The following is a 13,452-nucleotide window of genomic DNA, read 5'->3' as shown; positions in this document are numbered from 1 at the left end:
TAAACCACTCAGGAAAACATGCCTATTTTCCTTACACAGTAACCTCTTTCTGATCTGCTCTATGCTAGCTCAGCTTTCTTCTGTGTCTCTTAAAGGAACAGTTAGTGCCACTGCCAAGGACTCGTTTTAGTCCAAGCTGTTTTATACCAGCATCTATACCTCCACCTAGGAGGGCGTCCGTTATGCCCTTGATGAGCAATCTTGAAGGAACTTCTAGAAGAGTAGAAACCAAGCGTTCACTCACCAGAGCTTTCTACTCCAGCCCCCTACAGACCCTACACCTAAAGGCACTATCTTGCTCAGAGAACAAGGGAAACTTTGCAGAAGACAGAAAATTGAAAGACGACAAGCCAGCTAACTACGGATGAAAATTCAAGTGTTGAGTACTTGAGCACCCTTTTAACTATTGCCTACTGAAGGCTGCTGCACTCTCCCACTGCACCAAACCTGTCAACATGACCTTTGATTTTTTGCTACTTGCTTGAGATACTGAGCAATACTCTCCTAATAGTTTTTGACACTAGTGAAATTATCTCCTCTCCCCCAGAAAGTACATCTACATCAATAATATAACCATTCTTCTGAGTCAGCTTTTTTCTTTTTCAATTCACTTTGATTTCAGTAACATTAAAAACTGGGGCTGCAGTCTTCAGCAAGATGGTTCTAAGAGGACCACCTTGAATTAAACTAGGCCATTACAACTTCAGGATTGGAGAAAAATGAACAGAGTCTGTAACAAGCATCACATACTTGTCCAGCATTCCATACCATAATACTACGCAAATCTCAATTTACAACTGAAATGTCACTGTCTAAAGTGTTGCTATTTAAGCAGAAAGAAGAAAAGGCTAAGGACTGGTTTTAGGATACTTGTGTTCCAGCCTCTCCAAAGAAAAAGATACTTACAGATCTGACTAAAGGATGCCTCAATGGAAAAGCAAAACCTTATGTTACAGTTGCTACTCTTGTTTTAAGCATTATCACTTTAAGCATTTGAAGTACTGCCAGCAACACTGCTGCATCACCATAGATTAAATTTAGGGAAAAAAGTTCTAAAGAAAGCTGGAAACAAAAACAGCTTTGCTTTCCAAATATCTGCTGCTGTGCAAATTATTAATCAATAAATTAAAAATGTTATTTAATTTGAAACTGCTGGATTTGAGTTAGAACAAGATTTTCAGTCATCAGAACCCAAGGATGACTTTAAACTGAAAAGATACAGAAACTATTGTTTTCTACAGGGATTATGGAATACTTCGTTGTTTTTTTTAAATGTATCTGTAATAATCTTTGTATAGAAATGAACTGATACAGGTTGCTGAAGGTCCAACTGCTCTCCCATTAAAACAGAGCTACACATTATGCTGGAAAAATAAGAAGATATTATTTCTACTGGAAAAGGTAAGACTTAAAACTACTGGATGGAAAAGGCAAGTGTTATAGTAACACCACCACGGGTTATACAACTATCCTTTAATTGCTACTTCAAGTGTTTTAGGAGAAGCCGTGGTTCTTAGTTTTCTCTTTTCTTTGTATTTTACCAATCCTTCTTTGCAACATCAGTTTACACTCCCCACCACACTTAAATAGTCTGTAAGAAGCCAAGATATCCTTTTCCAAGGTAACACTGGCAATTCAAACTATGTTGTTATATATCCACAAAGGAACACAAAAATAAGTCTGAATTTCTGGTTATTTTTCTACCATTCTGAAATCAAATTCGTGTTGAGAACATGCCGACTGATATTGCTTACTTTAATATGCTCATCTTCAGCTGCAGTCCATGCAGTACTTCTATCACTCTCTGTACATCGCCAAGAAGCTGGTGAGTGGCTACTATCTTCTTGGCATTCTGGTGGGAATAATTTTCTTCCAAAAATGCTAAGCCATGCATGTGACCATTACTTAACCACTCCTTCTCATACCAGTACTTTAAGCTGGACCTCTGACCTAAAGCAACAGTAACAAGTATGTTAAAAAGAAGCATTAACCATGGCATGTTAACATTACATAGCAATTTTGATTTTTTTCAGTTGTGAAACAGCTTATTAGCTCATACGAGTAACACCAACAAAGATCCATGACAGCAGACAAAACTCCAAAGCCATGAAGAACCTGTAACTGGGAAGTGAGACGACACCTTAGTCAAGAAAATCTCTGCCCAAGTGCAAGAGCCTGGAGCATTCAGACTCCAAATGCTAAAAGGACATCCACAACAGAATATGCAACTGACAGAGAAAAGTGTTTTTAGCAGGGTTTCACACTTCTTAATAACCACGATTATAACTAAAGCTAGTCTAAATACAACTCTGCAAACAAAAATGAAGCAAGAGACAGTGAAATTCCTTTCTCCACTGGTCTCATTTTAATAGTTCAATGCACGTATTAATACAGTCAAATGTAAATTTTACAAGGAATCATTGTGCTGATGGAGATCTTGCGTATATTGAGCTATTAATAATGCTAATGCTAGCTTAAGACATTGAGATATCAACAATAACAAATGAAATTATATTAAATGTGATAAATGCATCAGTAAAAGTAACTTAAGACGACAAGAAAAAAAAGGTTTTAGCAGAAGAGAGTGAAACTTCAGATGCTTGCTAAATTGAAAAAAATCCAAACAAAGAAAACTATCAAACGCCCCCCACACACTCTGTGAATTGTATTGTTACAACAGATGTTCTCAGACACTTCAGCACCCTGAGAAACACCATATCATTCACTGGCCTATATACAGCCCAGTCTGCAAACCTACAAAGCCAGAGGTAATATGGGAGCACAGACTCAGAATGACATTCAGGAAAAAAGTCTCCAATACAAGCAGGTTAACACCTGCTGAAAATTTCAGCAGTGAATCAAAACAACTCCTCTGATGTCCAACTGAGAAATTACTCATAGGTGTATCTCTTTTTAGGGTAATTAAAAATAATGATGAAAAGGTTTGCATATCGTGCCCAATATGAATATCCATCAACATAAAGGATACTTTTAAACTTACATTCAATGCTAAACCTGTCTTGAAGACAATGTAGAAGAGTGTTTGTGAGCACATAACCACTAGGCTGTATAGGACAATACCTGATGTTTTGAGGCAACACCTCCAAGAGACCTCATTTTCAAACAAAAAATCTCTGGAAAGAGCAAATTCTTCAGGCTATAATAGGTCAGCCTTTCAGGCAGATACACTGAAGAGAGAAGCCTTCCACCCAAAATGGTATGGCCAAAACCACCTTGGAGATGTTCCTGACATATCTGTATTAGCCTCACCACATTTATTTCTGTGTTAGAAAAGCTCCCACCTGCAAATGCAGTTCAGTCAACAAGATTAAAACCCTATGTTTTAAAACCTGAGTTATCTGAACAGCACTGACATTATCCAACTAAAGCCTATGGCATCATTTACTTTATGGTGTACTCAGAGACACAAAGTGCTCTCTCTTTCTAGGTGAATAAGCTTAAGAGATGAAGACAGAATCTAACAAAGTATGCTTTCCATTGCTTGAAAACATCTGCCACATAATAAACTATATTTTTTATAATGTTTAAGCAAGGGTAAATAGCATTTGAACACAAATCGCTTAAAAATCACACTTGATTCAATAAACTGTCGAAGATGACAGTTGTATAGTTTTTTGGCATAACTACACTAAGCTTGCTTTTACTTCCAGCAACATAAACGGTGCTGTAAGTCGTCCCAGAACTGGGGAAAATTCCTAAATAAGGAGTCTGCTGAATGGCTACAGCCAATTTTGAAAGCATATTATTTGCAGATTCATAAAATCATGGAAGGTTCATTGAAATTCAGAAGCCACTTAGTAGCTTTGCAGTCAAAAAAAATGGATACGACTTCCTTTTCCAAGACAGGTAAAAATTAAGTCCTAACAAAAAAAAATAAAAGTCTCAGGATAAAGTAAAAGTGATTAAACTAATTAAGCAAGTGAAATGGTAGCTGTAATCAGTTTTTACTGAAAAGCATTCTAATAACATTTCCTACTAAATACAAACAGTTCAAGCATGATGGCACAACTTCAGTTTGCACATGCACTTCAGTTGAGTTTGTAACTTGAATTTACACAAATCAAGTCAAAGCATCTTAAAAATAAACGGTTAAAATCCTGGGTGCAAAACACCATTGAAAGAAGGCAAACATTATAAATTGACTACTTAGATAACTGCATGTTAAGCATAGTATATCTTCCTTGCAAATGATGTTAGTATACACACTACACTTGGTCACAAATCAATTAAGCAAGCTACCAAAGAGCTGATGATTTTCGACAGCCAAAAAAAGCAGTGATCACAAGACCCTTTGGGTTTCTGTGCATATTTGGATTGTGATGAGGCAGACAGGTATCCCAGGTATCTCATAACATCTGAACAAGGACACATGCCCAAACCTCATCCACTTCCATGCTTGGCAAGGCTTCATAATTCAGAGTAGGAAGTCAAAAACAATCCATGCCGTAAGTGTAGTTTCATCTGCTGCATAAGATGGACTGAGTCATTTTAAAAAAAAATACAGCTTCATAGTTTGGAGCAGAGAAAGTACTGCTTAAATCAACTCTGTGTTACCCAGTAAAACATATTTGTATTTATACACATGCTGTTTCAAAACAAGTAAAGGACATCACAGCTGTTGAGAACCAGACTGCCTCTTGATGATTTATTTTAACCAGTGCATAAGTCTGGCCTCACTGGAGGAAAGCTGCAGTTAAGTCCCTTAAGATGTTTTCACGCTTTATTCATAAGGAGTCTTTACTCAAGTTTCCCGAGCAGTTCTGAATTAATTTTCTGTAGCCAGGCTGTACAACCAAACTTAAATCCCTGTTACTGACAAGTATGTGACACAGATGGTCACAGTTAAACGTTCATCTCCATTAATGTCCAGCTGTAATTGCACAACATTGACTTGTATACATTCACATAAATTCAACTTTCTGCACCTATAAATGAACTCAATTACCTATAACGACAGACACAGCTAGTGGGGCAAAAAAAAAGTTTAAACTCTGGTTATATTTATATATATATAAACTAATAGTTACTACATATATAAGAAGGTTCAGTAACCTTAAATGTCTGTACCTGGAGGATCTTGGCAAATATAGCAGGTATATTTCTCAGGTACATTATCTTCCAGTAAACCCATACAGACTCCATGCTGCCAGCACAGACACTCTTCACACTGTTTAAAGTCAAGAAGTGCACATCAACAGAAATGAAGCCTACAGGAGCTCAATAAAGTTTACCTCAGTTAAGAAGAGATGCATTATCTACACATTTTAAAAGAACAAGGTATATTAACATCCCCTCCCTTTCAGCTACAAATACATTAAAGAATCAGACTACAGTATTTCAATCCTTCCCACTTTTTTCACGTGGATTTACGGAGAATGACAACAATTATGCTGTCAAAGCAGAGATCCCAGAGATTCTGAAAGGTGTCAAAATGTTCCCTTCAGAGATGAAAATCTTCTAAAAAGATGCATGCACACAGTATCTAGGACAAAAACAATCAACCTTGATCAAAATATACCAAGTTTTCTGAATTAAATTTTCCACCCTTAAATAATAAATCAACATATTCAATTACAAAATCCTAGGGATATTTATGATAATGTAGGACTAGCCAATACTATGCTTCGACGTATCTCTAGCATTTCATCCATTTCCACAAAGGTAGCGCTACTTTTTTTTTATAAAAAGAAAAATGCAGGTGCAGCTGTACTAGCTTTAAAAAAACAACTTTGCTCACATTGGTAAGCATAAACGTCAAAATCACACTGGCAAAGACCAAATATACTTTGGCACTACTTTTTAGTGCAATTATGCTATTTAAAAATGCAATAAACCATACGGTTTCAGAGCAGGAAAAACTACATGCACATGTTCTGTTTCAGCCTTTTTCCCCCCCCCTCTTCCACAAGCAGCCAAAACCACAGCTGCAGCCTAAAAAACATTAGAACACGGGACAAAACCCCACATAAGAATATTAAGTCGATTTTGATTTGAAACTGTGTGGTGTCTGTTTAGAGTTATTATGTTCATAAGCATTGAGACAGTAGATCATCTTTATTTCTTGGAGCACAAGGCAAAAGCTTAACGCAGAGACCATGACAATATTGGCAAAGGTTTTCAAATGAGCTGATACAAAGAAACGGTAACTGCAAGCAATGTTAGATGCCCTTCACTGACCTACAATGAACGATACCAACCTGATAAACATCTCAACTGTGTTGGCTAATACTTTTATTAATGCTTTTCTCCTTATCTGCTGCTTTTCCTCCATCTAGGAGAGACAGAAAGGCACCACCAGTTTTTCAGTATGTCATTTGCTTTAATTTAGTGGTTTAATTGTGAAGGAAATTGAAGCACAGGAACTGGACAGAGAAAAACAGACTTCTGAAAAATGGGACTAACGATGTCTGGCCTTACGAAATGAAAAAGGAATCCTAGAGCAATAAAGTGTTTTCAGAAAAGGTTGAGAGACCACACTGTTCACAAAGAGGGTAAGATAAGTAGGAAACACGGAAAAATGTCCTAAAAAGAAGAAAACCAACTAAGAAAAACAGCCTGCCCATTAAAAAATGAGGAAGCTCCTGGACCTAGTTACACTTGCATCCTATAAATCATACCATAAAGCTGTAGTCCTGAAGCTACACTCTGTGACTTTCCAGGAAAACTTACCCTGAACTCCAACAAAGCATTCCAACTTTTTACTGGCCTGGTATTCAAATATCCACCCCATCAGGACAGAGGTCCTTCCTTTCATCTGCATGCTTTCCTCATAGCTCAGCCAGCCTGGCTGTAGCCTGTTGCTCTGGATACATGTTAAGTAGAAGCCAGCCCCTGCCCAGACAATAGGAAGGAGATTCAAAGCAAGCTAACTTTGAGATTCTGAAGAGAAAAATGTGCAGAGGTGGGCAATAATATTTTAATTCAATTTTAAGTGTGAAAAAAATACCAAGCCCAACGGACATGTATTTAAAGCAGCTTTTCATCTACCAGAGCAAAAATACCCTGATTCCATTTACATCCATCACCCACCTGCAAAGCCACCAAAATGGAGCCACACAGCTCTCTATCTTACACACGCACACACACCCCAATGCTTAGGTGCAAAAAGAAAAAAGAAAGGAACAACACTTTGCCTGGACTTTTCTGGGCCCGATGCGTATTCTAAAAATGCTGTACTGTGACTTCCAAACAAACTGAAGGGAAAGCATTGAAAGTAGTACCTTCTCGCAAAGTTATGGAGACTCACATGAAATCACAGGGACAAGTAGTTTTTACGTTTTCCATTTCAGATGTCTATTATACGAAGCAGGTACTTTAAATACAAAATGTATTTCTGTGCCCTTGTCTAATGAATGGTCTTTGAGCACAAATTGCCTGAGACAATTTTAAAGCAAGTTCGAGGTATCAGAAGAGTTTTTCGTGAAGTATCTTAAGCTGAATTTATAGGGAACTTTATTACTAGCTTTGAGAGAAATGGAAAAAAGTCAGTTTAATCGTGTGAAGTCCAGTCAAATTTGAACATTTCATTTTTTCGGGAAAAAATAAAAGGTACTGCTTGTGTTTAACATTTTTTTCTTCATTACTTCTCAATTTGGCACATTCACGGATATGCGCTTGGTTCAAAGAGAAAATGACTTGCAATTGTCCCTTTTTTCTTTTTCTTTTTTTTTTTTTAAGAGGACAACACGAGTTGTCATAGGAGGACTGAACCTCCAGTCACAGGCATGAATTAAACTTCTCTAGCTCCAAATTATGATACAAAGTCAAAGCAGATTGGCACAAAGGCACATGCTCAAGCACCAAATGTTATCATATTTCAGTGAGATCTCTAAAGAGTAATAAGCAAGGACAGAACAAACACCCCAATGAAAACAAATGCAATGACAATGTTCTTCTAAATAAAACCATACACTGAACAAAACTTTGCATGCTCAGGAATAGAACAAGTTTAAATACAAGTTCTTCTAGGGCAGACACTTCCAAATTTGAATTTAAGTGTCAAAGCCTACATAGGAAAGAGGGAAGAAAATCTTTCCAAGTTATAGCTACACCGGAAGTCAAAGGAAAAGCGTCAGTCTTAGCGTTACACCTCTGAAAAGCTAAAAATTGGTTCTCCTCATTGTAATTCCACAATTGTATAGGAGAACTTCACTTTGGATTAGTTAATGCCCTGTATTTAAAGAGCTAACACAGGCATTTCTACAACAATAAAGCTCCAAACTCTTTTCCCAAAACCTACAGGCTGACAGACGGCTGTGGAGAACACATTTGGTAGCTTTAGAGACCTGCCTAACCCTACCTCCTCCAAAAATCTCATCAATTCCTTGCTCCCCAATTCCTACTGCTTCAATCCCCATAATGTATGCAGGTACTCACCATGGTGCCCATCTGCATCTCTTTTACTGAGAGAATAGCCCACTGTCTTATACAGTTTCCTTATAACACAGCTAATGCGTTTTGGTGTTTTATTTTTTTTTCAACTTCTAAAAAATTTGCAGTGTGCTCAGAAAAACTAAACTAGTTCAGCCTACAAAACTAATCTAAGCAGCAGCCCACAAAACCTTACGCGAACCTATGCACAGACTATGCTCATAGCTAGCTGACAGTTCTCTGCATTCTGCAGTTGTAGACTAGCATCAAGCCTAATTTTGCCAGAAAATTATATTGAAGACTACAACTTCACTTTTTTTTTTTTTTTTTTAAGAAAAAGAGACATGGTCTTAGAAAGCAGCCAGCTTCCCTTTATTCCCAATAGCTATCAGACTCCTTTTCTTCCTGAACACCCAAATGTTATTAATCACATTTGGACCACTGCCCATTACCACCCCCATCCCTACTAACACACACAGCATATTTCATCCTGTGTTGTGAGAATCCAACACTAATACAATGTGCATCAGAACGAGCTATGCCCTAAGAGAAACGTGTTGCACTTTTCCAAGTAACTTATCTGTAAACCACTAGGGAAGGCCAAAGAAAAACACCCAAGTGCCAAGCAAGAAAAGTCAAGTTAATCATTAAGCTTGACTGTCAAGACAAAAATCAAACCCAGCTGCATTAGCTGTATTAAAAAAAATCAGAGGAGAGGTTGCTGATGTTCAGAGCAAAACAGGTGTTTCTGCCCTCCTGCAGAAGCTAAGAATTCTTCAAACAGTGCATGCCCTCTCCCCTTCACAGGTTTCTGCCCCCATTCAAGCAGTAAGGGCCACCAAAAACTAGCGGAGGCTGAGAGGTAGGCACATACCAGCTTCTGCCTTTCCTTCTAGTTTCAAAGGGCAATAAAGAGACTCTGCTCACAGTAACATGCCAACAGCTATCCCAGGAATAGGTCCCATGAAGTGGGGTTAAGCTTCACAGAAATTAGCAACAGAATGCCAGGGGAAGTGAATACAAAACCTGCAGATGGGGTGTGAGATGTGCCAGAGAAATAGTTTTTAGTCCCACCTAAAACTTTCAGCAATATGTTGTTTATATTAAAGCAAACTTGGCTCACGAAGGTAAGCCTGCCTTAAAGGACACAACTGAGCCCTGGGGAAGGAGCACCAGGGATTTGGACAGTTGTAGAGAAAACACAGAGCTTCACCCATCTGTCAGGCAGAAGCGGAGAACAGTGACTGCTCCGGCCAACGTGGCCTGCCAGGACAATTCTCCAACAGCCCTCCCATAATGCTACCAGGACATCTGAAACAGATACCTGGAAAACCTGGGAATCAAGGATCTGCAGAGCCGATGCTTTAGGAAAAATTAGGTTTAGATGGCTCCAGAACACAGCATTTTCCTGTCAAGCATCCGTAACATCAAGCTTACCCAATGATATTGGCACAGTGATACACTGACTGTTAAAATGCTCTGTGAAACTCTGTCATTGCTTCTTGGAGTCAAAAAGCTCATCTGCCACCAACCACATAAAAGCACTTCTGGGCACATATAAGACCTACAGAAACAATTAGGCAATCCCAGAAGGTACATAATCCAGACACTGCCGTGCCATATCCTTTCAAAAATAGCTAACACCCTCAAAAGTATGTAATAACCTTAAAATCCTCAGTGAGCCCACTTGCCAAGCTACACTACTATCACTTCGAACTGAACTCCTACAATTAGAAACGTTACCTAAGAAAGCTGGAAGCTTCCTAAAAAAAACAACACAACACATTTCTTCAGAATGGTAACTGTGAAAAGCTAGGTTCAAGAGCATCACACACCTGAGCCCCCTGCATGTTTTTTCTCTGCATTTAAGATTTAAGAGGACTTACTGAAGGGGACCATCCAGCTCATGTAAGAAGCAGTGCCAAAATGAACTAAAGCAAAAAATGCTGAAGTTTTTATTTGATATAAACTTGACCTCTTCACTGTTTGAAATGAATAGGAACTGGGTAGAATGGCTAACAGCAGCTATGTGAGGAATGGTTTCCCACTAACTTACAGATGGCTCAAGAACTAAAAGTAAACAGCCAGGGCTGTTTCAAACAGACGTTTATCACTACTTTTAAGTGGGACAGATAGATGCTGCTCCAGCTGCAAAGAGCTTTCTGCAAACTCAGTTTACAAAGAGTACATAATATTGTGAATGGACACATGGCTTTATGCAGATTATGAACTACAGAAGATGCTGCAGAATGCACAAATGCAGTTTTTCAGTTTGGCTTCCAAAAAAAAGCTCAAACGATTATTTTTTTTTGTCCATACTATATAGAGGGTTGCAAGTTTAAGTGAAGCTTCTTGCCATGGCAGAGAAACGGAAGTGTATTATGATTGGACAGCAATGTTCTGAACGTGTTCAAAACTAGAGGGAAGGAAAAAAAAAGCCAGTTAAAGCCCCACTAACTTTAAAGGTATACTCTCTAAACCTAGGAAGCCGTTGTAGTTTTTTTTTTTTTTAAAAATGCAAATCTACAGTGACAAACCAACCAACCGTTAACGACTCATGGAGATTTTTCCTTCCTCACCCATTTTCCTTCAATAAAAAGACTGAAGATTTTCTACAAACATAACAGCTGCTCACCCTGACCTGTTATCTTGAAAAATGTTACGATTCCAGAAGAAGACAGTTGATTTCATGTATAGAATGTATCAGTGCATATTTCTACAATAGCTTTTCCACTGTTGGACTGACACCTTCCACTGTTTTCACTACATAGTGCATCCACACTCCACTTCATCCATACCTGAATCATGAAGTCATTTTCGTCTTTTACTTCACAAATGCACCGAACAATCTCAAAATCACCTTCTTCAGCTTCTTCATCAGGATTTGTGGTTACATCAACATCCTGACTGCAGTCATCATCACTCCAAAGCAAGCTATCCATAGATGACTCACTCATAGTGTCTTCCTCTGTATAAAAAGCAACCAGATAAAATAGCAAGTAATTACAGAAAGGTCAGAAAACTCTCAACGCTCATTATGTAGACATGCATTACTAAAAGTTTCAGTTCATTCTTGAATTCAAGGAACATCACAATAGTGACCTACTGTTTGAGTGCTACAACAAAGTTTTAAATGTTGTCATTAATAGCTTCTTCAAAATATTCTAACTTAACAGCTTCTGTCATTAAAATTTCACTCTCAACAAACAACGCCTCAAACCAAAAGCACAAAGTCTTTTTAGACAAGTAGGTATAACAAACAAAACCAGATATATAAATTCAAACAGGATTTAGACTAGTTCCTGCAATCTATATAGAACTATCTTGGTACTGTAAATGTAGAGCTAAAACAGAACACGGCTCTGTCTTATGAACCAGTAGATCTCAAAAAGAAATGTCTTCATCACAGAAGCAAAGTCCAACACAAAATTTAATCTTTCAGAATTTTTTTCTTTAGACTCCAGTTGAGAGTAGATTTCTCAATTCAGTTGAAGTGCACTCTAAGGATACTCAAACACTACTTAAAGCATTTACACAGAACCTCTGTGGCTTGAACAAAACCATCAGGAAAATCTTCACTGAAAAAAAACAAGCTAAATTGGGATACTTACATCTCAGTAATATTAACGCAATGTCTACACGTTCTGTGGGTACGGAATGGGAAGGTCAGAGGTGAAAGAAAGATTTTAAGTTATTTGAGAAGTACTCTAGAGTTCTTACCTTTCACTCTCCTCCAGCTCATTCATAAATCAACTATACTGTGGTCTCTGACCTATATTGGGGTAGAACTATTTTGATCACTTCGCCCCTAAAATGAAACTGTAGAAATACGAAAACCAGTCTGGAGAAACTATATGTTTGGGAGAAAGATCTGTTCTCAATGAGTTTCAGGGACTGAAACTCCAATGCATTAGTTAATGTTCATGTTTTGAAGTTTTGTTCCACCTATGAGAAACAGTGATTTTTCCTGAAGGATACTGGAAGTGCCAGGTTAAGCACGTTGTACTTTCATATTACACAAGGGTTTTACAAGATCTTATTTATCTAGACACTACCTTTATTGCTAGTACAAGTTCTGCAGACGTAAAAAGCACCAAAACAATGGTGAAAAGGGTGAAAAAATTATTTCCAATACTTTTCACCTCTTTCAAAGTGTATTAACTGATCACAAGAAGTCTGAGCAATTGATGCCCATGTTACTGAACTCTATGTTCTATTGTTGGTATGCTCCAAAACCACAGCTTATCAGACTAGCAGACCGTGTTTTAAGCACAGATGGTGATACTGTCTTCAGTTGTTTTTTTAATTCCACAATACAGTAAAAAGAGAAAAATTTAACTGAAGTTAATTTTTCCTGAACTCCAACAATAGAACAGCTGCATCAAAACAATAATCAAATTGTCACCAACACTATCTGTATGGTGATGTTTTATGTTTCCTGTACCTACAAACAGGCTGTCATACATTTCTCATTTCAAGGCAATTTGCGAGCTTTAAGAATAACTGGAGGAAGAAAACCTTTTTTTTTTTTTTACTATACCTATTTGTAACAGTAAATACCAAGACACCAAGGTATCAAAAGATTATGAGAGCTAGAATGTAACAGCCACATATTTGAGCTGTTTACAAAGTATTATGAAGGTACTAGGGAAGAGCTACTCAAGAGCTTCTTGTCATTAACGAAGCTCTGAAGGCCATCAGAAAACCACATAGCAGTATACAGTATAATACACAATCATATCCAGTGCTGTCCCAAACATAATGAACACTGTATACAATTTGCAAAGCACCTATTTAACTCTGAAAGAATTACTACTTTGAAGGAAACCTTAGGAAAAATAACAGATGGAATTACTGAACGCTTATCATAGAGCTAATAAGGAGTTGCAAAAAGGTGCAAAATGTGTTTGAATTTTCAAAACGGGTAATACACTCTTAAAACTTCTGTAAATCATAGAATGGCTCGCGTTGGAAGGGACCTCGAAGATCATCTAATTCCAACCCCCCTGCCGTGGGCAGGGATACCTTCCATCAGACCAGGTTGCTCCAAGCCCCACCCAG

The 13,452-nt window shown here is 37.8% G+C and overlaps 1 protein-coding gene across 6 annotated transcripts in view; it reads right to left on the bottom strand.

The window, feature by feature from the left end:
• The window catches only part of PHF20 (PHD finger protein 20), a 77,082-nt gene that overhangs the window by 9,840 nt on the left and 53,790 nt on the right, over positions 1-13,452 (bottom strand). For all 6 annotated transcript variants that reach the window (XM_080558458.1, XM_080558461.1, XM_080558462.1 and 3 more), the window contains 3 exons: positions 11,190-11,359; positions 5,089-5,188; positions 1,755-1,950 (listed from right to left, as the gene is read on the bottom strand). In XM_080558458.1, coding sequence (XP_080414584.1) covers positions 1,755-1,950; positions 5,089-5,188; positions 11,190-11,359 — 466 coding nt within the window. The remainder of the gene's footprint in view (positions 1-1,754; positions 1,951-5,088; positions 5,189-11,189; positions 11,360-13,452) is intronic.

The sequence above is a fragment of the Anser brachyrhynchus genome, assembly GCF_964034855.1.
Source record: "Anser brachyrhynchus genome assembly, chromosome: 16".
NCBI lineage: Eukaryota > Metazoa > Chordata > Aves > Anseriformes > Anatidae > Anser > Anser brachyrhynchus.
Note: the sequence above shows the minus strand (reverse complement) of the source record. Positions and strands in the feature narration are given on the sequence as shown.